This window comes from Motacilla alba, chromosome 3 (genome assembly GCF_015832195.1).
Source record: "Motacilla alba alba isolate MOTALB_02 chromosome 3, Motacilla_alba_V1.0_pri, whole genome shotgun sequence".
NCBI lineage: Eukaryota > Metazoa > Chordata > Aves > Passeriformes > Motacillidae > Motacilla > Motacilla alba.
In genome coordinates, this window is record NC_052018.1 from 32,352,382 (window position 1) to 32,378,618 (window position 26,237).

At 37.6% G+C, this 26,237-nt stretch overlaps 1 protein-coding gene across 1 annotated transcript in view; it reads left to right on the forward strand.

Annotated features, from left to right (window-relative positions):
• Window positions 1-26,237, forward strand: part of MEI4 (meiotic double-stranded break formation protein 4) — an 88,985-nt gene that overhangs the window by 12,394 nt on the left and 50,354 nt on the right. The window contains exon 4 of the mRNA XM_038132145.1: window positions 21,711-21,959. Within this exon, the coding sequence (XP_037988073.1) occupies window positions 21,711-21,959 (249 nt within the window). The remainder of the gene's footprint in view (window positions 1-21,710; window positions 21,960-26,237) is intronic.

The following is a 26,237-nucleotide window of genomic DNA, read 5'->3' on the forward strand; positions in this document are numbered from 1 at the left end:
AAGGAACTGAATCAAACCAATGAGGAGTCTTTCTTGAAAAAAAGTCTGTTCTGCTCATCTCCTGATAACACAAGCAACACCTTAACCTCCAAAACATTTACCTAAGGGGACACATTATCTTAGTCTTCAGGAAATCTGGGTACCTTTCACAGTGTTATATCTCAATGACTGAAATGAAGTCAAAACCACTGTGTCAATTGTGCTCCTTCAGGATTACATTTCAGTTGCAGTGAGACTGGTGCAAACAAGTTATGACCATGGCAGATAGTGGTCAACAAGTAAGTTGCTTCACTTTTATTCACTGACCCATAGCTGAAGTTACTGGAAATCACCCTCCCAGAAAATGGTATCAAAAAAGCAGGTTCAGCTGTATTTCATCCAACTAGCTGTTCATATTTAAGTCTTTGCAGCACAGTTTTTATTTTTTGAAAGAAAGGATGCTTGCTTTGATCTTACAAATGCGTATCATTATTTTTTAATCAGTTCAATTGTACGTGAGTAGCATGTTTTTGTGCTTAAACATATTGCGCAGAGACTGGCATAATGGAAAACAATAAAAGGAATTGTAACAATTCTTGTTTCCAGTTTCTACAGAAGTTTCTTCTATCACAGTTGCTTCTATCCAGTTTCAGAGTCTTGGTGTTAATTTCAGTTATTATTAGTGACTATTTAAACAAGAAAACACTTTTTATGAGGCTTTGGGGATTTATTTTAATGTTAGACATCAGAAGACAATGACCTGTTTCAACAGATTAAAAGACATACTTTAAAATGAGATGCTACTGTATTGGATGTGTCTGAGACTGGGCTAGTTTTCTCCATTGCAGCCCTCATAGTACTGTTCATTGTAGGAGATCTAGAAAGGTGTTGATAATGCAGCATCAGTGCTGTCCCTCCAAGACTCCCCTACTGCACCCAGTTGACTAGGGGTGGACAAGGTCTTGGGAGGGGACATATCTAGGACAGCTGACCCAAAGTAACCAAAGGGATATCCATACCACAGCAGATGTCCTCAGCAGATGTCCTCAGCAGAGTAGTACAGCATTTGTCTTCCAAAGCAACTGGTACTCAAACTAATGCCCTGCCTGTGAAGTGGCTGGATATCACCTGCTGATGGGAAGTACAGAAGGAACCTTTTGATCCTCCTTTGCTTCGATGTACAACCTTTGCTTTTGCTTTAATAAAGTGCCTTTACATTGAATCATGAGTTTTCCTGCTTATTTTCTCCACCTCCATCCTGCTCAGAAGGGAAGAAAATAGGGTGTCTTGGAAGGCACCTGGCACTCAGCCCAAGTTAACCATCACAACTATCAAATGTTTTTAGCATCTTTCAGAATCAAAGGTGTACTTACCCTTATAATTTTTGTCACATATTTTTAGGCAGTATTTATAGCTAGGACATTAAAGAACTCACTACCAAGCATGACTGCTTACTTTTTTTCTCTTGTTGAAATATTCAGCGGATTGTTCTATGTTCTAATCATCATGCAAGAAACTTTAGCTTCTAGGTGATCCCAGAAATCAAGACTCAGACTAGGGGAAAACAATGAACAGGATGTGAAAACTTCCAATGCACAGATTTACCCTGTAGGTTTTGTGGAGGCTCAAAATTATTTTATAATACTATTGTTTCTTTGTTTTATATTGAAAATGCAAATCCATGCTTTATCATTTTTTCATTTTAGTTTGAACTGTTTTAGTCACCTAGCAATCAATCCAATGTTCATGATTTTCTGATATTAATAACTCAATATTTCCTTTAAATTATTTCCTTTGGAATCTCACTGTCTAAGCCCTTATAAAAGTCCAATTTGAGTGGCATTTATGATTTTATAGTGAAGGACCTATCAGTTTTTTAATTATAAAGTTTTCTTTTCAAGGAAATTTACATAATCTTTTAATTTGGTCAGAGAAAACTGAATGATTTTCTTAAGAGTTTCCCATATTTTACAGGATTTTGCAAGGTTTCTATGAGCTACTTAGATATTTCACAGTGGCTTTCTTAGCCTTATGGTGTGAACTAACTGCATTAAAGTCATGCAACTGTAATTTAAGCATAGAAAATCTGTATGGGATGACATTTGATGCAGTACTCAATAGCAACCCTTTCAGTTACAAATGGCATAGTATCTCTTGAGTTCTGTTAGAAAAATATAAATCTCCTGGAAACATGCAAAGAATTCAGGTTGGAGAAATACTGGTTTGGACACATGTAAAAACCTACTCTATTTAATTTATAGCAAATTTATCTAAGCACCCAGTTTTTCAAAACTGAATTAATATCTCTGATGAATAAATATATATATTTTTGGAAAATATAAATAGTGGTGTTGTATATGGCTGCAACCTGACTTACAGCTGTCATTTCACCAAAGGAGAAAAAAAAAATTGCATAATTTCAACCAATCAAAATAACTCCTCTAGCAAAAGAAGTGAAGTAGTGAAGTAAGGCTCTGAAATATTTCATTGATGAGCTTTGAGGGTAATATGAATGGAAAGGAGCCACTTTTGAGAAAGGCAAATTAACATAAACCAACTGCTCTTTGATGTCTCCAAATTCTTTGTTGCTTCAAGTTCTCTGTCAGTCTTATTGAACTCCTCCCTTTTGCTTTATTGAAGACAGTTTCATCTTACTATCTTTACTCTTACAATCTAAATTTAAAAGGATTTGGTATTTTCTGCTAATGGAGCATCCAATGGCTATCAGGTGACTTATCTCCTGTGGATAATTAGCTGAAATCATCTGACTATGATCAATAACACTTCGAAGGAGATATAAGTAATGCTTTTTAACCACAATGTTATAAAACATTACTTAGTGAAGACTATGTGCATAAACTGCATTTTGTCTTTGAACATAACAGAAAAGAAAACCTAGTGGATGATCTTGGAAACAAATATTATCACACTGAAGGAGGCTAAATAAATGAACCATCTAAGAAAGCAACTCGGTTAAAAAAACTTGGCAAAACTTAAGTCCAACCTAGTTGCCAATCAGTATTTTTCTTAATCACATGGGTCAAATAGAGTAACTGACCTCAATAAATAGGGTGCTAGTAGAGAAGCTGGAGACAAAAGCTTAGTTCCCTCACTCTGTGGCTGATCTCCTGTCTCACTCTGTTCAATAAAATTGAAGCAGCAGCAGATATTTACCAAAAGGATACAAACAAAACAGAAGGATCATAGAATCTTCAGATTATAAAATAGTTAGGGTTGGAAAAAACCTTAAAGATCATCTAGTTCCACCCCCCCTGCCATGTGCCGGGACACACCTCACTAGACCAGGTTGCTCAGAGCCTCATCAACTTGACTTTGATGGGACATTTTCAACTTCCCTAGGCAACCTGTGCCAGTGCCTCACCAGCTCACAGTAAAGAACTGCCTCCTGATATCTAATCTAAACCTACTCTCTTTTAGTTTGAATCCATTCCCCCTTGTCCAATTAACACAAGCCCTTATAAAGAGTCCCTCTCTGTCTTTCTTGTAGGCTCCCTTTGGGTACTGGAAGGCTGCAATTAGGTCACCTCAAAGTGGTCTCTTTTCCAGGCTGAATAAACCCAATTCTTTCAGCCTTTCTTTATTGCAGAGGTGCCACATCCCTCTAATCATCTTTAGAGGTAACCTCCTCTGGGCTTGCTTCAATAGGTCCATGTATTTCTTATGCTGAGGACCAGAACAGCTGGACACAGTACAGAAGAAAAATACTGACCAGGAATGAAGGATGATCATTTACAGCAGGAATGAAGAGCTCAAGAGTGTCTACAAGCTGAAATAGCACACAATGGAGAAAATACATGCCAGCAAATAAACTCTAAAGAACATTCTAACAGCCTTTCCCACTGCAGTATATGAGAGATAAAACTGGGCTAGATAGAGCGACCCTTGGTCTCACTTACTGAGGTGTGCATTATGTTTCCAGTGTGTGCTTCCCTCCTTGGTGTTACTTGCTACTTGACTTACTAGTTAGAGAGACCCAGGTGAAATGTATTGATTGACAGTCTAAGGAATGATCTGTGGGACATTGGGACCATCTCTTTGGCTCAGTATTGACTTTAAACTGAACGAACTCCCAGAGCATTCAGGCAGTCTATCTGATCCGTCTTCCACAAATAAAATGTAAGTAGCAAGGACAAGCTCATCTTCATGAATACTGGCAGAACAACTTTTAGCTCTGAAAACAAGCGTAGAAGTAATTCCTTATGAGGAAGAGAGGGTTTCTTAGCATATGAAGAAATGCCAGCGGCAGCACAGGTTTCTTTACATTTTGACAGTACTTCAAAAACTCTGGATAGTCTGAAGCATTTAAAAGCTGAAGCATTCTAAATGTCTGAAGACATTTAATAGCAAGGAATAGTGTTCTGAGGGCTACATAAATGAATATTTCAAATGAGGAAACAAAGAGGAAAACAATTTTTTTAATAGAACCTTACTTGCAATGGCCACAATTCAGGTTGAGAAGGTATTTAATTTCTATTAGAACATACAGAGGTTTAAGAACATGATCTCTTGTGCTAATATTGTTCATGTTTGTTCATTACCCAACTATAAATTAGTATTAACGTGTAGTAAAAATCCAGTCTGGCTAGTTCTGAGGTATGACATACAAACAAACAGATTTCTGAATACTTAGAAAAATGTTTAGGTTGCCCTTTTACACTCCAACTCATGTAGCTTCTATCTTGACATATATCTGCCTTTGGCATGTTTGAAGAAATCTGGTTTTGAAATAATCAAGTAATGCATCTTAGAACTGCCTGCCCTGGTCACAAATGTGCCACATTGCATATTTATTGACAGACACATTTTCTCTTGAGAGAACTATATTCATACGTGCATGGCTCTCAATCCATTCCTGCACATTATCTGTGAGTCAGATATGGGAATAAAGCATAAATAATATATTAGAGTTGAAGAAGAAGTAAAAATTATGAAAGCTATTGGAAAAACAACACCTCTCCAAATGCAAGGTGTATGGGAATACAAGAAGATCATCTCCATAAATACATTTCTTCATCCAATTTCACCTTAGGTTCTCACAGATCAGTGTAGAGCAAAACTTCTGATTAAACTTCAATTTAATTTTCTTACAGACCTTAAGGAAATTATATATAAAGCACATATATCAAGTATCACATACACTCCACAGAACTCATATTTCTTTATTCTCAGATATGAATTATCCAAGTAACCTACATAAGAATTTCACTCTGCTGAGTTGCTGCTTTCATTGTTTCCTAAATCCTTGAGACAAGAAGTTATAGTCAATCAAACTTAGAGAGCAAATGAATGTCACAGCTGAAATGAAGGACTGTGCATTTATTTTACATAACTGAAAGATCAAACAGTGAATTATTTCAACAAAAGTCTAGAATTTAGTTGGAACTAAATTCAATAGAACTTAGCTAGAAGTGAATTTAGTTCATTTTATGAACTACACTTATACAGTAGTTTCCACAGATTTAAATGAAGTGTCCTTCCCTTTAATAGGGGTTTTATGTTGTTGTAAGTCATGACAGCTATGTCTAGTCCCAAAATTACACACGTAATAAAATTTAGGTTCACTTTTATTGCAGCAAAATCCTTTTAATCACTTGTTTTCTTCATAATTACAGGGTTTAGCAATCCTGGTTTTGGTTTGGTTTTGAGGTTTTTTGGGGGGGGAGGGGGTCTTGTTTTGGGTTTTTTTTTTAAATATATTTTTTAATGTTTTCTACCCATTCAGCAGAAACATGATTAAAGACAACACAGATATTTTAGCAGATGGGTGATTACCTCTCAAAACCTCCTATGGAATGGTTATTTGTAGCAACTTATGGGCACATGCCATTTTCTCCCCTTAAAATATGCACAGCCCAATCTTTCTAGTTTTAATGTGCAACCTGAGTCCCACATATGGACTTTCAGATTTCTGGACAGCTGCATGAGGACATAACTTCTACAGACTGATTTGAATTTTAAATTGTATCACTTGAGTCACATCATGCAACTTTAAAATGGCATCTTCATTTGTACCTACTGGTGCTCACATTTGTATATCACCACCATTTTATATCGGGCGTGGGAACAATGGTAATGTGACCCTCTCATGCTGCAAGCAGATGCTCTTCTTCTCTGAAGCAATAGCCCAGCTGCTGGGAGAAAGGATTTATGTCAGTCCATGGCCCTTCCCTGATGACTGCCTGGAGCCACAGGAAGCACAGGTTAAGAGTTCTGAAGCAGACACAATATTGATTACAGCTACCTCGATCTGTTAGAATTATCTACAGCCCTTCAGCTGTAAAGCTGAGCAACCACTGACCCAGGATATGTGATGGGATTTTTCTGAGGGAAGCAAAGTTTCATGTAAAGGAAATCTTAGGAAGCCTGTTGTTACAGTTGAAACATATTCATCAGATAAATAAAAATACTTTCTTTGCCTCTTTACCACAACCTGGTTATCTTGTCACTTCTGTACCTATCTATCCATCCATCAGTCTAAAAGCATATATATTTATATATATTTGTATATGGATTCCTCTATAAATGACCTATTCTATTTATACAGCATTTGCATTAGAAATTCCTTTTACTAGTCTAAAATATTTTTCTGAGGAGTGTTTTTTTCTTCTCCAGTCTTCTTTACAGTCACCTGATACAAGGAATTCCAGGCTTCAAGAATCTACATTTTTAATATTAACCTGAAGCCTACATTTTGCACTAGGAAAAATGAATGAATTAATGCTTAAAGCTTGTTAAATTCAGTTGGACATATTTACAATTAGAGCAAACTGACAAAACTCATTTTAAGTGAATGAAATGGTGACAATTTGCATGGCTGGGCAGATGGCACTCCCTCTCCTCGCCTACAAGAGCAGTACAGCATGGTCATTTTGAGGAAAGACATTAGCATAACTTTGAATATTAAACTGGACTGCACAGTCTATAAGAATAGATTTATTATGCACTACTTATGTGTGCACCTAGCCTGACATGCCAGCTCATGACCATGATAGTGCGACAATATAGCACAGGTCCTTAAAACATCTTCCATGTTGCCATGCAGTGCAAAGATTGTGGATTTTTTAGTAGGAGACTTCTCAGCACTACTGCCAAGGATCCTGGGTGGGATGCAACTGGCAAATGCAGGTGTCATGGGGGAATTCTTGCATTAATCAAAAGTCTTACCTGTGTGTAAGACTGCCAGTCCACATGCTATTTCCTCCAGTGTAGCTCAGACATATATTCATATGTAGCTAACAACCTCCAAAAACTCCTATGATTTTACATCTGGAATACTAAAAATATTACAAAATACAGATAATAGCTATGCTAACCAGTTTCTGTCCAATAACTCAGTAGTCAGAGTGCTAGCACACACAAACTCCTTTCACTTCTGTGTCAATGTTAAAGCCTACCTCTTTCACCTTGCAACCCAATTGACCAGGTTACAGTCAATCTTCAGGTGGGTCAGGTAGAATGTCAGAGCAGAATACTGAGTTTAGGTTGGCTCAGTTTGGTTTGAAAGAACTTCTAGAAGTTCTTACTTACTAGTCAAGTAAGACTATCACTAAGACAACACTGCTATTACAGCTCTTCCATCAAAGGAATTACTCTTTGGATGAGACTGCACAGGATCATAGAATCATTTGGAATCATTGGAAAAGACCTCTAAGATCATTGAGTCCAACAATTCACCTAACACTGTCAAGTCCAACACTAAACCATGTCTTGAAGTATCACATTTGCATGTCATGTGGCATCATAGATAACCCCCCACATGAAGGTGATTTGATTTCTTATCTGAAAATAGGACAAATTTCAGTTGTCTCTAACGAAAAATGCATGCTACCTAGACCAGGGAATCAAAATTGGAGCCCTCATCTTCCTGCCTGTTAATTACTCTTTCACCACATTAAAGCTCAGTGTAGTCTAAAGACCATTTAACTTCACCCAAAGCAGGGCATTTTTGGCAAAAGGTATTGAGACAAATCTCTTGCAGAACATCACTGTGATTACTGTGCAATGCTCCTTTGGGAAACAGGGTGCAAACTACCTGAAGAAAAAAAATCTGTATCCTTTAACCTCTAAGCTGGTAAGACAGGCGAGGTGCTAGAAGCAATAGCACAACTGCTGTGTCACAAGTGGGCACCTGGCCCTTCCAGTGTGTGAAGTGTGTTAAGTGTGTTAAGTCAGTATGTTCCAGGAAATGAAACTCACTTCATCGAAACTTATGCCTGACCCAGCTGAGTCAACAGAAAAAAAATGGACATTGTAACCCATCATTCAGCTGACACCTCATTCTTGCACAAAGGAATGCTAATCCAAATGTCTCAGGATTGAATCACAATCATGTGGATATTTTAATGCACTCAATTTTCTATATTATGATGCAGTGACCAAGGACTGCTGAGATGTTGTTAGGTTAAAGTTCTGTGTGTAGAAGTGTAACCTGTATTTTTTATATCCTAGGACAGCTATATCGTAGCAATTACCTGTTTATCTCTTTGCCTTTTTAAGAACTTCATGAAGAAAACCTTGTGGAACTACAATAAAAAGTACTAAATTATATGAGAACTCTTTATATGTTCTTTAATACTTTCTCCTCAGACACCAGTTGCTGTATACAAGGAAAGTGTCACAACACTGTTTTGTTACCCTTAGATAAATGATGACATTTAAATGCAGAAAATTACCTGCTATATAGTCACATTAATTTTTAAGTATCATTCTGACTACTTGCTAGCATGCTTTTATCATTTTTCTTACCTAGTGGAGTGAGAATCTTTCAGTACTGATTTCCAGACAGTGAAATTCTTTGAGGGAAAGGTTTTATCTTTCCTTAGGTTATGCTGTGTAGAAAGGAATGGAATCTGTTGTCATTAATTTTATGTGATGACAAAGCACTATGAAGTATCTATTCATAATTGATGGCATGATGCCTATGAATGGCAGTTTTGAAGTTTTTTTATTTTCCCTGTTCTCCTTGTATCATGTCTAACTTTTTATATTGTTTTTATAGAACAAGGTTTTCATTGCATCAGACATTGAAATGTGATTCCTTTTTTCCTGACGATAATGCTTTGTTTCTCAACAGAAAAAAAAGATGTCATTGAATAACTCACTGAACATCCTGGATCAGATTTGTTTAGAATTGCAGATTATTCTCAAAGGGACTGCTTGCACCATATTGGGTCCATCAGAATTCCAAAGAAAATAGAGCCATCAAAAACACATTATAATCTGTTTTGAAAACAGCTTGATGCTGAGTAATGAAGAATCATTATGCCATTTTTTTTAATTTTTAATTAAATATAGCACTGAAACACATTAAAAGAAAAAAAAAAAAGGATCAAATGAGAAGATTTTGATGCTCCTGCTCAAGATTTTCATGTGCTTTTAAAAACACTGTATCTCTTGCCCCACTTCAGCTGAAAAAAAATTGCAGCTATGATAGTTAAGACAGTGCATTCCATATGTGTTTTCAGACACTTCCAGTTCTTTCAGACACTTCAGGCAAAAAGACATGCATTAAAATATAAAGATGTCTTATAAATTCTAACAGCCTGTAGTTCTCCAAATGAAAATATATTCTTCCATGCTCAAATTGTTGCTGATACTGTAACCATCCACTAAGAGCAGGGAATGCCTGTTTGACAACAATGTAATCCACTTACTTTTAACAACTGATTGAAGTCTGTGGTTTTTGGGCTTGTTCTTAGTTCACCACTCAGTTGTTTGAAATCATTCAGCATGTGGATTGGTTAACTACTGAGAACTCATGACCTCTAGTGTGATTAAACATCTCACTGCTTTTATGTTTGATTAATAACAAAAACAGCTAATTATTTTGTATAACCTCTTGACACAAAGACATCCTTTGACTGTTCTTGAGATCAAAAGACATATTTATAAAAAGATCAAAATAATTTATGTGCAACTAGTAAAATCATCTTCCTTCACAAACTACAACTGCTTATTTCAAACTGAAGCTTCATTTCACAGTTTGACTTGAGATTGCATACAGAGCTAATCACCCCATGTTTGGATAGCTTATTTTTTATTTATCAGATATAATATTAATTTGCACCTTATACCAATACATGTGCACATACACATTGTTCACTTATGAGAAAGTAATGTTAGATTATGCTGATTGGATGTCACAAAGAAACTCTTCACTGAAAAGTTGGTCAGGCATTGGAATGGGGTGCCTAGTGAGATGGTGGAGTCATTGTCCCTGGAGGCATTCAAGAAATAACTGGATGTGGCACTCAGTGCCATGGTCAAATTAACAGGGTGCTGATAGGTCAAAGATTGGACTTGATGATCTTGAAGGTCTTTTCCAGCCTTAATGATTCTATGATTCTGTGTAATCAGTGGGAATACTCACTGAATAAAGTTAATACAAGTTCTTCACATTATTTTTGAAGTGTCCTTCAACAGAACAGGAACACACATCTCAGTGATTCTGCAGCTCATTTTGCCCAGATTTTGCTACTTTCAGATGAATACAAACCTAAAAACAGTAGTAAGTTGTACTTTGGTTGGTATTCTGAAAGTGGTGCACAGTAACTTTGCAAGTTACTTAAACTTGCAAGTTTAACATTCCTTCTAACTACTACTAGCTCCAAATTAAAAAAATATAAAAATGGGAACTGTGCATCTAAAACTGAATTTATACAGCTCTTTTTTTCTTTTTAATTACTGTAGTTTAAGTACAAAACAATAAAGTGAAAAACATCTCTCCAGGCAGCTGCCTAATGGTAGAAGGCGTCAGGATTTTTAGGTGCTTCTCAATATGCCTATAATTCAAGCAGAACTGGTACTCTCAGAAAAAGCAAAGCCACTTTCTTTTTTAGAACAGTAATAATGTTGCCCCTGCCTAATTCTACTTTTTAGATTCAGCTCTCTGCATACAGGTGACAGGTTTGCAGGCAAAAGCACTGATGTCTCTGAATCTTTTATTTCGGTCTCAGCTGAAAAGATTAAATGAAAACATGGATGTTCCAATCTATATAATGAGTGTCCAGTTTGCAAAGCATCGGCATCACTTACATGCCCAAAAGATGCACAGAAAATGATAGGGTAGCTGCTGACATGTCAATTATAGAGGACTGGAGAATGTTTTGTTATTTTTTTTCCTTTGAGTTTCACTGAGAACTAAGTAGTGCTGTCAGAATGAAAGTGCTCTCCAACATACTCCATCTAATTAATTTTTATCATTTGAAGTCTAAAATGAAAGTTCCAGTGTGTTAACAGTTTTCTGTAGTTTGGAAGGTAAATCTTTCAAAATGAAAAAAAAAAAAAAAAGAAAATGTGTATTAGCTCAGAAACTTTCCATAAAAATAAGTCTTTTGAAGAAAAGAACATTATAAAAATAATGCTGCTTAGATTATCCAAGAAATGGGGATGAGGGTTATAAAAGTGTGTATTGTTTGTCACATATGAATACTTCTGTGTTCAGAAAGATTGACCACCCTTTACTTAAAAACCTGATGTATTGTGATAAGCCTAACTGCACCTAATGCATTTGACTTCATTACTTATTTTTTATCTCTCCTGTCCTCCCTCCTCAGCCTTCTCAACCAAGTATTAGTAAAAATTTCTTCGGGCTGTCAAGCATTAGAACAGGCTGCCCAGGGAAGTGGTGGAGTCACCATCCCAGAAAGTATTTAGAAGTCATGTGGATGTGGCACTGAAGGACATGATTGAGTGGTGGACTTGAAGTGCTGAGTTAATGGTTGGAATCAATGATCTTAAAAGTCTTTTCCAGTCAAAATGATTCTAATTCTATGCCTCTATAAACTCCATTTCTGGCCAAGGCGGCTTATCACAGCCTTTTCAGCACAGTTTGTGTAGAGAACGTAATTTTTCATACAAAGATGATTTCTTAACTGGTGAGCTTGGCTCACAGAGTTTCTGCTAAAAGGCAGTTTCTATTTTGAATGCACTGTTAAAGAAGTTTCATGATCCCATTTCCTCTTACGATACTGTGCTGGTTTTGGCTGGGATAGAGTTAATTTTCTGCACAGTGGCTAATATGGGGCTATGTTTTAGATAAGAAAAGTTTAAAGAGGCATAAGTTAATCAGCAAAACACTTTGAGGGACCTTCATGAAATTTACAGCAAGTGAAAAACAGGAAGTGTAAAAGCGTAGGGGACGATTTCGGGTGACCCAGGTGATGGTGAGCTCTGCCACCCGGACCGTGAGCAGGCCCAGCGTGCGGCCGGGACTCCAGGGCCGGGACAGGCAGGCCACACTCCCTAAGAACCTGCACAAAGCTCCGCTCCCTTCCTTCTCTGGCGCAAGCACCAGGGGCCTTCAGATGTCTCCGGCGGGGCTCCACGGCTTCCCCGTTCCTGCCTCTCCCCTTCCCCCTTCCCGACTGAGGCGGCCTTTGCAGCCAGCTGGCCTTCGCGCTTCCCTCTCGTCCCAGTCCCCGCAGCGGGAAGCGAGGCCCGCGCATCCACGGGCTCTGCCGGCTCCCGCAGGGAACAGCGGCGTTCGGTCCAGATAAACGCGAGCGGGAGCGGAGGGCCCGCAGCGAGGAGCTGCCCCCGCTGCGCCGGGGGCCGGGGCTGAGCCTGCCCGCAGCGGGGCCGGAGAGGGCGCGTTCCGGCCCGGGCCATGGAGCCGGGGCGCGGCCCCCGCGGCGCTGCTGCAGGTGGGTCCGAGCGCGAGGCCGTCGGGGCTTCCGGGGAGGCTCTGAGGGAGGCTGGGAGAGGGCTCCGGGGGATGCCGCCAGCCGCGGTGTCAGCGGCCTTTGGGGACATCCCTCATGGGCGAAGGCTGCCTCGGACAGCCCCTTGGTTCTCCTGGTTCCCCTGGAACAACCACCTGGTTCCCCTGGGACACCTACCTCGTGTCGTGCGGGGGCCTTACGTGGGCAGCCTCAGGTGATCAGAGTGGTTTCCTGAGGAAAGGTTGAGTTTATTTGGGAGGAAATGGGAGCCTTCCCATGAAAGTTGCACTTCTTTGGTTATTAATAATAAAGAATCAGCTATTGATTACTTGTCTCTATTAGTTACAAATCTGAAGTTTTCTCTTGTCCATGTCACCTGAGTCACAAGGAAAAACTATTGCAAAGTTTTGTTGGATGGATTCAATTAATGTTGTTAGTGCTCTTATTAAAAAACAGGTTGTGTGAATATGCAGCTATAATAGAGTATCAAAGAATTATCAAAGTTACCAATTTTTACCTGATTATTCCCAATGTCAATGAATTGAAATGATAGCTTCTGATCACTCTGACCTTAGGAACTCAGAAATCATAGGGCTTAGTTACTTGCATTTTTCTCATTGACTGACAGAAGACGGTAATGATTAATTTTATATTATTACAGAATGGCCTGGAGTTCTAGGTCCTTAAAGATCATCTAGTCCCAACCCTCCTGCCATGGGCAGGGACACATTCCACTAGACCAGATTGCTCAAAATCCCATCCATGCTGGTCTTGAACAGTTCCAGGGATGGAGTCTAACCCTAGCTGCCAACTAAATATCACACAGCCTTTTGTTCAGTCCCCCCAGCCCAGCAGGGATAATAATAAAGAAAACGTAAATTTAATGGGTTGATATAAGAATAATCGAATAACTGAAATAAAATATTATAATTGTGATACTAAGTATGCTAATAAGAGGATTAATAAGAAGAATTGTGAAAAGGAAAGGAAGAGAGAGTAAAAGAACCCAAGAGAAACAAGTGATGAACATGGTTGCTCAGCTCCTGATAACCAATGCCCAGCCCATTTCTGAACAGAGATCCCAATATTCCTTGGGCCAGTTTGGGTCCTGGCCTTGTTCACCTCCCAGCTGTCAGTGCAGCTCTTCAGTAACGGAGCACGAGACTTTATAAAGTCCTTGACTTAGGGTAAACACTACATAGCATCAGCCAAAACATCAGGATGCTATCGATATCATTCTCACACTAAATCCAAAACTCACAGCTTTGTACCAGCTACTCTGAGAAGAAAATGTCCCAGCTAAAACCAAGCTGCATCGACAGCATCTCCAGGCAATCTGTTCCCATGTCTCATCACCCACACAGTAAAGAATTTCTTCCTAATATTTAATCTAAATCTGCTCTCTTTCAGTTTAAACTCATTCCCTCTTGTCTTGCCCTTGTAAGAGTCCCTCTCCAGCTTTCCTGTAATACCTGTTAGGTGCCGAAAGGCACCCTGGAGCATTCTCTTCTCCAGGCTTAGCAACCTCAACTCTCTCAACCTGTGTTCAGTGGAAAGGTGCTCCAGCCTTCTGATCATCTTCAGGGCTTAGATGTTGTCTTAATTTGAATAAACTAGTTATTGAGCCAAATTAATGTGTAAAAAGTACTTGCCTATGGACTTGGCTGTGAATCCTTGGCAAGTCTCTTCAGTGGTTCACTGTCTTTCACAACCTCCAGTGCTTCATAAATTAATATTTAGACACTACATATTTAAATGTTGTTATAGTTATGTTATTGTCTGTAGTATATGTAAGGATCCATTGTTTATTGCATGCTGTATGCTTTTTAGAATACTGGATTCCTAGCAGTATTCCCTCTTTTCCTTGTCCTCTGTTACAAACATTTCCTTTCTTTTGAACAATCTCACCTTTCTTTCTGCCTATATGAAATTTCTGTAAGAAACCCAAACCCAAGGTTTTTAAAATACAGTGGGTGCATTCTGTAAGGTTATCTAAATGAATCACTATCACTGAAAGGTACTGATTGTGTAGATTTAAAAACTTGTGGAAACTGAACTGTTCAGGTAAAGGCTGAAAGTATGAAGCTGAAAAGGAAATTATGGTGATATTTTAGTCATTATATTTTAACATGGGAAGAGGAGATATGCAAAATAGTCTTTGTGTAAACCTCCAAACTCTTGATGATTGCCTTTTTTTGAACTTTGCTTTGAAATTCTGCATTCAAAAGCTAATACAGTCATTGCAGTAGGTAAAACTGGGGAGATAAAGGCTGCTTTCTTGTTGTAACTTGGCAGTATATAAAGGCTGGGATTGTTTACCTAATGCCAACTGTAAATTTACTCTTTATGTAATTATTATTAGCATTTATGAAACTTTGTAAAAGAATAAGAGTCTGAATTTCATGGTTTCATAAATTTCATCTCATAAAGCTATAATGAAAAGTACATCCTCAGTTCCCAAACCAAATGGATTTACACCCAGCTGATTAAGTGAGCACAGTTCTGTTTTGGTAGAGGAAGAAATCTGTTGCTGACATAAGAATAGATAAATTTACACCACTGAGTTATACTTTAATTTCTGAACAGCAGGTTTTATAGAATAAATTCCCTATTCTGGAACTTAGTAGTCAGAATAGTAAAGAGAAAGATGGTAATGGTACTGTGTGCCAGATTCACCAAATATTGTTGTGAGTGACACATAAAAATTTTTTTCTTCTCCTGTTAGAGGAGAAAAAGGAATGCAAAAGGAAGAACTCTCAGCTTGTAGGGAGAATATATACACAATTTTAAACTACCATAAAATCAGGCATAAATTACTATTTTCAAATGATCTTGTTGAAGAGTGAGGCCTAGGAACTTTGAGGAGCCAAACCAATTTTTTGTGCTTATGTAATTCCAAGCATACTGGATGTTTCTCATGTCTTTAATTTGCACCGGTCTCCTATTTTGGGCATTGTAATATGTTCAGAAGATTATTCTCACAAACTTTTTTCCATGACTTCTGGGGTTTTTTTCTAGAAAGATTCCCCCCCCCCCACCCCAAGAGGTATCAAAAAGATCTAGAACTATAAACTTCTTTTAAGAGGTGATGCTCTCAGCCTTGCAAAATTTCTCGTTAGTTAGGTACCTTAAATAGGTCTTTGAAGGTCTCAGCTTTAGCTGCCTGTGGTGCAACAGCTCATCTCAGTGCAGTTGGCTGTCCACAGTACATGTGTGTGCATCTGATGTAGTCATCTTAACAATCTTTGTAGTCTGTGGGGGGAAACAAATGTTTCTGGGTCATGACTTTACCACAAAATGTACCAATGACTTGGCTTATTTTTAACATTAGAAATCTCTGTTTCTGCCCATTGATGATAAAAGAAGTCCAGACACCTAGCTCAGTTGTAGCCACCTGAAGTGTAGATTTCTGTAGTTAAGAGGAGATAAATCCAACATCAGAAATGTTGTTGAAATCCTGAGGGATTATGTTTGCTTATGTTCTTAAATTCTCTGAAATACTTATAATTGGGGAACATTAGTAAGTTCTAAAATGTTTTTTTCAATGCATTCATGTTACTTGGATTTGGAGAATTTACAAGATTTGATTTTAGAAGCTAAAATTATTTAGAGTTTGAAGAAATAAATCATGCTAGATCTAAGTTTCCTTGTGCTTTTGACATAAACTATTTTAAATATTTATTATTTTCAGTGTTGTTTTACTATTTTGAGTTCATTTGAAAAAAATATGCTGGAGTTATTGTTAGGCTTTTTGTGGGAAAAGCAAGTTGCAAGTTCTTCCCTCACTATGTCCACATTACATATCTTTGTATATTTGAGCATAGGTTGTTTAAAGATGGCACCATGGAGTAGCCTTGGTTTAATACACATTTTTACAATAAAAGCTGCGTAATTGGAGGCATACTTCAGTTCATCTTGATTGTGTAGCTGTCCCATTATCGTTGTTTATAATATACACAAATGTCATTGTGTTAGGCATACCAATTTAATCAAGTTTATTTGATTGTTGCTTAATGTTGTGGCCGTATGTCTCTGAGCTCTGCCCAGTTCCGCTACAGCAATTGCAGTGTTTTGTGCTCCAGCATAATGAGTCAATGTCTTGGTTTCTATTGTATAAAGCAGATGAGGTTACAAAGATGTGGGTAATGTTTTCACCTTTATTTGCACTGTGTAATTGACAGACTAGTTAAAGTAAAAATCATGGCAACAAAACAGTTTTTCCTTGAATGTTTGCACCTTTAAGGACAGACCATACTCTTAAATTTAGAAGAAAAAGTGGGGTTTTTTATTTATGTTTAGGGCTCTCTGAAGATTCTCAGCTGTGTAGTAGTTGGTGAATGGCAATTTGTTTCTGTCCTGACAAACGCTCTTATTTTTTAAATAAAAATTTCATATGTGGAGAAAACCAAGCTCTGGAATGGCCCGGAAGTCATATGAATTACAGTCTATTTTGTATCTTACACTATTAATTTTTGAAATTATTTTTTTTAATTCATATGGTAGTGGTCTGAATAACAAATTAGTGTCCTCACATAAGAAATAAGGTTTTGTCTATGACATTTGCAGCAGTTTCCTCCATTATTAGCCATGAATTTCATGGCCAAATTTGCAAATCACACCTAAGGTCCATAAATCTTCAGCATTATTGAGTATTACTCCAGTGTTGAATTATTCCAAGTGCATTTAGGTTTTGGGTTTGGTTTGAGGTACCCTGTAATTTTAAATCATAGCATAACTCAGCTGCATTCCCCCCATTTCTCTGTGACTTATCTGTTTCCAAGGTCAGTGAGAACCGACCTATGTGCCATTCCTAAAGGTAAATGACATAAAGTTCATCTCCTTTATCCATAAACATCCCTGAAAGAGTTCTTAAATCCTCTACAGCTGAGGATTCACCTTCTTCTGCAAATGGCCAATTCTTTGAGTCATTAACCCTTAACATTTCAATCTCTCCATATGAGCTGCTGCATCAAATGCACCTGCAAAACTGCACTGGCAGATTGGTGGATTAGGGTATTGCTCATGAATCAGATTTATCCTGGTTCTTTCTGTTATCCTGTTTCTTGCTTATATCAAAGGTCTTCAAAGGATCTTGCAGCACATCTCAGTTCCCCTTGGTGATATTACACAAAGCTGTACAGGACAGTTCATTGCTTCTTTTGTAATTATTTCAGCAGGTGAATAATTGCTCAGCAGCCTTCCATGGCTAGGATCTCAGCAGGTCTGTGGGTTCTCAGTACCCTCTCTCTGCATGAGAGCTGGAAGCATGGAATGTCATTCTTGTGTTGGGAATCTGTAGCCCTGTTCAACAATGTTGTTAATCCATCATGTCCTCTGAGTGGTCTTCCAGTACCAGTTTGTGGATTAAGAAGTTTGCATAGGGAACCTGTCACCAGGTGGTATCTGTTGTTAGGGTGCTGAGCCTTGCTTCCTGCAGAGTTTGCAAGGGATTACTGGTTCTCTCCTTAATGCTAAGTAATCACAGGAATGGAGTTTGGATAATTCTTGAATCTTTCTCTTTATGTCAGATATATTTTGGCATTAGCACCTAGAATTAGACGGGAGACTCCTTTCTGCTCGTGATCGAGTACTATTCTCAGTCAAGGAAAGTCTTTGGTCTGGTTCTAAAACTTTTTTCTGCCTAATCAGTGGTGTAATTTCTGTGCTGATAGGAGCAAAAACATTATTGATAAAACTCTGTAGCTGCCAATATGCTTTCAGTGGAATATATTTGGTGGTTCAGCACTTCCTGAGAGCAACAGATTGCTGTGCAATTTTTACTAATGCACAGTTGGCCAGCATTCCCATATTTCTAATAGTGTCATCTGGTGTGTTTTTTTCTAGAAGACTTACATAGTAGTTTCTGAGAGGGCAGTTGTCCCTTTAGGGGAATGGTGAAAAACCCCAATCAACTGTTATACCTTCTGGTTTTTGATACACAAACTTCTCTTTTCCTAATCAGAAAAGAAATAGAGAGAGATGATGATCGTGTTAATAACAGAAAGCAAGTGAAAGAGCTGTTTATTCTCCATAAAATTTTTAAGAAATCCATTATTTCTTGAAATGCATCCAGGAATACTTCTATTTGTCATTAATTATCTGTTTTTAAGCAAGAGATTTTATGATCCAACAGAATGACTTCTCCAAAAACTGCACTGTGACTTGTTCCTAAGAGGAATCAGCTGTGTTTGGGATCTGTCCTGTTGGTGGGGTTTTTTTTTTTCTAACAGCATCTTTACAAGTAATTTTTCCAGAAAAACAGTGGTTTTTTTCCTCCAAAGTAAGAATATCTCCCTAAACTCATTCAGTGTAAGGTACTCCTACTGTAGAAATGAGTCTGTATAAGATGTTAAAGAGGAAAAGGCTTCCCTCAAGCTCCAAATTGCATTAATTCAATAATTAAATGTATGTCTTAAGTGTTAAGGTAGAATGCTATTTAAGATTCTCAAAGCAAAATTAGATAATGGTTTATGTGATTTATCTGACTTACTAGGGATACATCTACTTTAGAAAATAGCATTTTGGAATGTTGCAGTTGAAAGATCCTTTTACTTGTCTCCACTGCACTGTACCTTGTGCACTAAGGTTTTTGTTATGCTTAAAACACAGTAGTCGCTTTCCAGATAAAATGAAAAAGTGACTCCCTTTATTTTGGTAATGGGTGGTCAAGAAATCAAAGTAGCATTTCATACTGGTAGCATAGTGGTAATATGTCAGTGGTCTGACAGCAAACTGCATTTTCTTTGTATTTTCTTTGTATTAGTATGTTCTGTAAGGAGAAATAGAATGCAATAAATAATGTATTGGAGGTGACTCTGATGATAAAAGGCACCTGAGCATTCATGAAATGCTGGCATAAATACCACTCCCTGGCCCATGGAATGTTGGTCGTTTTGCAAGTTCTGTGAATGTAATTTAAAGGAAAATACTAATGCTGGCAAAGCATGTTATGAAGCAGAAAGTAACTATGTGTTTGTCCTTAAAAAGAAGATGAATCAGAAACCTTTGGCAGAGTGGTCTCTGGAGGTACCAAAATGTTAAACAAGCAGTGTAAGACATTTTTCTGCCTGCCCTAATTTTTCGTTCTGCTCCGCACAGGGACTTGGTAAGAATGGAGTTTGACAGACCCTGTTTGAGAAACGTCTGGGTGAAATTTCTATTGATGAGACAATCTGGGAAGCCCCTTTCAGATTCAAAGCTAAATATTTTGAATACCTTACTGTTATTATTTAATCTTCTTTCTGTGGGGTTCCACATTTTTCATTTTATTCACAGCTTTGAAGGCAGTTCAATTACTTGCATGTTTTTCTATTTGTAAACATTTCCTTTGATGTATAAGGCAAGCAAGAGTCTTACACCATTTAGCTGTCCCACAGAGGTGCTAATCCTTTGAGATTAGCTTTTTAGACTTTTAGACTTTTTTTTAGACTTCTGCTTTTCACTGAAGTTCTAGATATGAATTGAAAAGTTGTATGAAACAGATTTTCTTCATCAGAAATTTTGCAAAAGTACCATTTAATGTATAACTGCTTTAAGTAAGGGATATATAGAGTATAGTTCAGGTTCTAAAGGCTTACTATTTAATTAGTTTAAGAATGCAGTGGTGGCTTAGATTAGGTGATTTTACCCTGACACATGACAGAAATGGAGTGTTTCAAGTGGAGAAGAGTAGCTTAAAATGTAGCTGTAGGTAAGTCGATCTCAAGGAATTTTTGCACTCTTGTCCTTTGTGCTCTGTACTGTGTAAAGTGTTACTGACTGCTGTGTCTGAATGGACAGAGTGCAAGGAATGCACAGGGATTATTTATGGATTTCAGAAGTATTTGAAAGGTGAACGAAATACATAAAAAACAGTGCCTTCTATAAGTGTTCCTGATGGATAAATGAATATGTGATGATTTATGACTTACTATCTGAAGTCGAGTACAACCAGAGGAAGAAATCAGCTTAGTGATAGCAGATGATCTGGTGAAAGGATGACTTAAAATACCTTTTTCAAACCTGTGCTGTGACTGTTTCAGAGCCATTCAACACAGCTTATTAGTGCTTAACCTGCAGCTGTGATGGATAACAAGAAAAAAACATCATTGTGAAAAAAAATGTAGATGTGAAGGTCAGGGTAAAAGTGTAGGAAGTTTTTTTTTTTCTTAAATTGCTATTTTGGGAGTGATATTTTTTGAGGAAAAGAATACATCACACAACTCAATGAAAATTGTGTGGAATTAGGGAAAAAGAAAGTAACTTTGCTAATTAGATAGGCTGGTTAATATTAGTTAGTTTTAATTTTTTTTTTCCTTCTCTGCTCCTAGGTCCTGTGCTGTTGCATATGATGTAATCATCTATTTAAATATTTTATTTCTCTGACTCTTTTAATGCCTTTTGCCCCATTCTCACTGTTTGTAGCAAAGCTTATAAAACTGTCTTCTTCACTTACCTTACTAGCCACTTGCGTCCCTTTGATGCTGTCTGCTTAGCTTTCTGCAGGCTTGAGGCTTAATATAGGCTTAAAACTACAAGGGCATCAATACCAGGTGTCCAAAACCAAACACAACCTCAAAGTTTTATCTTTTGAGTACTGAGACCTTCTGGTACACTTTTAAGAAATTATATGTATTGTATAAGTAACCCCAAATGAATTCTTCTGTCATGGGTTCTTCTGTCATGTCAGAATTCTTTTGAGGGAGTGTCAGGATGGGTTTTTTGAGGCTGGTATTTTTACTTTCTTCATCCTTGCTTTAGTGGAGATAACATTTGCATTAAAAATTTTGCTAGGATAAGCCTATTTGAAGTGCTTACTCTTTCCACAGTTATTCTCAGACACTAGCTGAATTTTATTTTTATAGCTGAGTGCAGCTCGTGTATATTCTGTTCTCACATTGTGTGCAGATGCTTATATTTATGTTCTTGATGATTTAGGAATGCACTAGAAATTAAAGAATTGGTCTCACTGTTGAGCAGTCTTCAAAGCCAAGAAAATATTTTGTGTCATTTCCTTAATGGAGTCATAGTGAAGTAATCTTTTTGTTTTCTCTTTTTCTAATGCAACAGAAATCAAAGGCGGAAGAGAAAATCAAATTTCATATTTGAAAATATCAAAACTAGCGTTGGCTTTTGCAATTATCCACTCAAAACCACCAGGGAAGAGTTCCAAAGAATACACAGAGTACCTTGCCAGAACTGTATCTGAACAAGATTTTGGATGGAAATGGAAAGTGGAAGTGCTGGAAGCTGAAGTTCTTCGATTACGACAGGAACTTCTTTTGAACAGGATCTCTCCAAGATTCTGCTTGGAAAATAGTAAGTTCCTCAAATAATTTCTGGCTATGTTGCAATAGCAAGGAACCAAACCGCTTTCATCTTGCCTGTACCATTTCTTGTACCTAGATATGAGAGTCTTCAATGCACAGGTTTTTTTTGTTTTTCCCAAAGTTCTGAGGTAGTAGAATACTTAATTCATTTGTAATGAGATTGTGCTTGAAAATTTGATGCTTATGCAGAATTTACATATTTAACCTTCAGAACCAATGTGTATTACACAAAATAATTGCAGACAAAAATTGTCAATATGCAATGTTACTCTATAACCTTGGAAATACTAGTTTGTAAGAATTAGTTTGTATTTACATTTGGAACATGTCTTAAAGACATATTGCATATTTTTTAACCACCCTACAGATTTTAAAATCAGAATTTAAGCCTAAAGTGTTGGAAGCACTAATCCCTAGTATGTGTAACAGGAAGGTAGAGCAGGCAAGGGACTGTGTATCTGTTGTTTCTGAGAGTGTATTGAGACTGTGAATACTGTAAATGTTTTTTTATGGCGTATGATAAAACGTTGTGAGTCTGATATTATTGGATTCAGGAAAGCTTTTAGTCAAAGAAAAATGAAAAAAAAAGATGGTCTCAAACAGCACTGTTTCTCTGACTTGTGCATGTGTAGTAAGTCATGCTCAGTTCAAGATATCGGTGGCACTGTGTGAGCTTGGAAATCAGGCAGGCTCTGGGAAGATACTTTCCTGGGAGATGAGGTCAAAATGCTGTGGGCTGAAGGAGAGAGAACGTTCACTGCTGAGGGCATCTCTGAAATCAAGATGTATAGCTTAATGACTTGAGATTTTTTAAAGGTTCCCTGGTGGAAAACTTGATGAGGCTTTACCATACTACTTTTTTACTGAAACAGTAGCATCTTTATTGCCATGCCTAAAGATTTCTAATTTGTAATGTTGACTGATGGGGAGATCATTAGACTTCAGCTAGAAGCTCTAATGGTTTATGTATTTAATTAGTATAATAGACCTTTCTCTACAGAGAAGTGATTTAATGACTATTCTTACTTTTTTATAGTCTGTGTGTCTATTTTCTGCAACCTATTGCAAACATGACATTTAAGACTAAAAGTAACTTTTAAGATTCAGTTTCCAACAGGTGTCTTATGTTTTGAAGAACTGGCTGCATATTATTAGGAGAAATTTATAAACATCTAATGTCTGGAGAGGATATTCTAATTTTAGATTAAGCAGAACACAAAAAACACTACCAATTAGCAAAACGTAGCAAACAAGATCAATTCGTTTGCAACTTCTGTGTTCTAAGTCTAATTTTTGAAAGATTCTCTAAACTCTAAATTTTAATTGTTAGATAGGCAGAGGAAACTGTCCCTGGCAGATAACACCTCTTGCAAAGGATGTTAATTTTCATTACTCTAGTCATACTGAAGTTTATTCACAGACATAAAATGTGATAATCTTTTCTAATTTTAGATGTCCTACACCTGCACTGTTTCTGCTGAGTGTGCATTCATGATTACAGTTCCACTGGAGACAAATGCTTGGTCTTGCTTTTGAGTAAAGAAGGATTGTTACTGGTAGCTGATGGAATGTCTGTTGGTGAGATCTGTGCACTCCTTGGGATAGCAAGTTGATGATGTATGTTAGTAGTAGAGCATCTGTGATTAAGATTATGTGTTGTAGAAGCAAGGCCTACCTGAAATAGGGGCCGCCACACCACTGACATCTTCTGCCCCAAGATTAAAAAAAACACCTTTCTTGGGTGTTGTGTGCCAGTTTTGAGATTTTTCAAGCCCATGGAGAATAGAAGCTAAAGGGTGGCTGCTGCTGAGTTACAAAGGCCCAAGGAGCTTAAATCTAATTAAGGAGAAAAAGTGGTAGTAAGTGGTGTTTCATCCTTTCGAGTGAAACTACTATAGATCCATCAAGCCATTGTTATGGTTTCCCAGATTTACCACCTAATATCACACCAGAGGTATGCTCTTTAGGGCTGAGGATGATTACTAGGACTGCTCTTAGCACCAAGTAATCTGCAGATTTGGATCTTTTTCCTCCTCCACTCATTTCTCCAGCCTCATTGCTGGAGTTGGTGTTCTGCTTAAAATAATGCAGCCTCATAAAAATATTTTAAACCCTCAGCCTTTCTATGGCTTTCTTCTCTTTTGATTAACAACTTTAGATACAGGAATATTTGGGTTTTACAAAATCCACCACCAGAAAATCTCATGCAGTAAGAATTAGACTGCATTTGTTCCTGCTGGTACCTCTTGAGAACTGAAGAGTTTGAGTCCTTCAGACAAGGTTCACTTTGCCGCTGTGTGTTTTCTGCTTTGCATCCCGGATGTGAGATTTCCTGTCCCACCTGCTGTTTGTAATAATAGTAGTAGGTCTTTCAGAGACTTCAGGAAGGATTACAAACTGCCCGTGGCGTTTTATTTCCCTAATCTGAGAAATTTGTGGGCTGTTTTCCCCCTCCACATACAGTTGAACACAGTATGGATGTACTAATACATGAAGGATAAAGAACAGAAAATCCATTTTTAAAAGAAATGATGCCTAAATTTCTTTATTCCACCTGAAAAGTTCTTTGTCCTCAGAGACACTAAAAAATTTGTGGGTTCCTAACTTAGGGGGAGAAGAGTATTTTGCTGCAAGTAAACTACTTGGTGGTATGAGTTCTTAGAGCTTAATGTGTTTTTTATGAAAGTGCAGTGCTGAGTATTCACTGACTGTGCTGTGTCTGGAAGGTCCTTATTTGACTTACTGTTCAGTTGCCTTTCTGAATACAAGGACTCTCTTCCTTGGTGGTGCTTTTGGCTGTATGTCAATCATATGTGGAGAAGGAGAAGCAAATCTTTTTGCAATTATCTGTTACTTTTTACCTTGACAGTATTGTCCTGACAACTAAGTCTATGGATAGGAAAAAAAAAAGTCAAATCTCATGTTAAATCAAAGCTTCATGCTTTTCTTTGATTCAAGTTAAAATTTCACAAAGGAGGAGGATAGAAAGGAGGATAGAAACTTCTTGGTGTCATTTCAAGAATAAGCATTTAAACTATTTGAGCATTCTGTTGTCACTTTGCTTTGGAGCAACAAGAAAAGATAAAGGTTCTTACAAAGCATTGATGAATTGATAGGTTTATGGAATGAAGCACCTGTCCTCTAAGACAAATTCCTTCACTCTTATCTATTCATAAAATCAATGATCATATTATTTCTTGGCAGGCTGTGTTAAAGAGCTCTGAAAAGCCTGCAGCTGTTACTCCAGCCCAAGAAGGCATAAATACAATATTCTACCCTTTTTTGCCAAGTGTGTATTTTAGGAATGACAATTTAGAGGATAGATGTTTATTACCTTGGTTCCTTCCAGCTGATACTCTTGAAGATTCCAAATTGATTATCCAGGGTTTATGTTTAGCAAAACATGTCTCAAGTATGTATTCCCTCTTCCTTAACGTCATCTTCAAACTTGGTTCAAGTTACTCCCTTCTTATGCAGTGGGTAGGAATTTTCCTGAACTGCTTGCTTCTCTAATTAAAATAAAAACCAGATTCTCTCCACCCTTACCTTTTTAGAATTAGGTTACTCTTCCTTTTATAGGTCATTTACAGTGGAGCGTCTTCTGCCATGCCCTGGAGTTCCCTCCTGTTTTTAGCCTCCACAGTAGTACATGAGCCAGCCGCCCTACCACAGTGTGTCTGTGTGTTTAGGGAAATGCTAACCTCTGAGTCACACTGTGATTAGCCTGAATATCTGATTTTTAACTGTGTCCTGGAGCTGTGTTTCACCTTTCAGGATACTGTCCTCTAAATTCTATTCTGTGTCAAAGAAGCAACTTGTATCTCTTTTGGGAATAATACCCAGAGAAAACAAGAATTTTTTATCTCCTGCTTCACTCCTTAACTTCAGGCATTTAGTTGTACATGTGGAAAAAGGGAGCAGCTTCCTTTGTAGATTGGTATGAATTAAGACACTTCAGTCTCATTTCTTCTCATGGGGAGTTTTATAGAACTGGAGCTAGTCAGTTGAACAGCTGAAGTAAAACTCACTATAAGCATTACATAGCTACAGTTTACCAGCAGCCTTGCTTTGGGCCCCAGAATTCAACCTTCTTTTCCCTTTCCACTTCCCTGTAAGTAATGGCTTGGGAATTTCTTGCTCAAAAGAGAGAGGCAGAAACTCTGGGTGCTCATGTTACACCCCAGGATTTCCCTGGTAGGTAAAGACTGGATCAGGTATGCTCTGCTTTAATGATGGCAGGAAAAATGATGGCCAGTCCAAATATTTT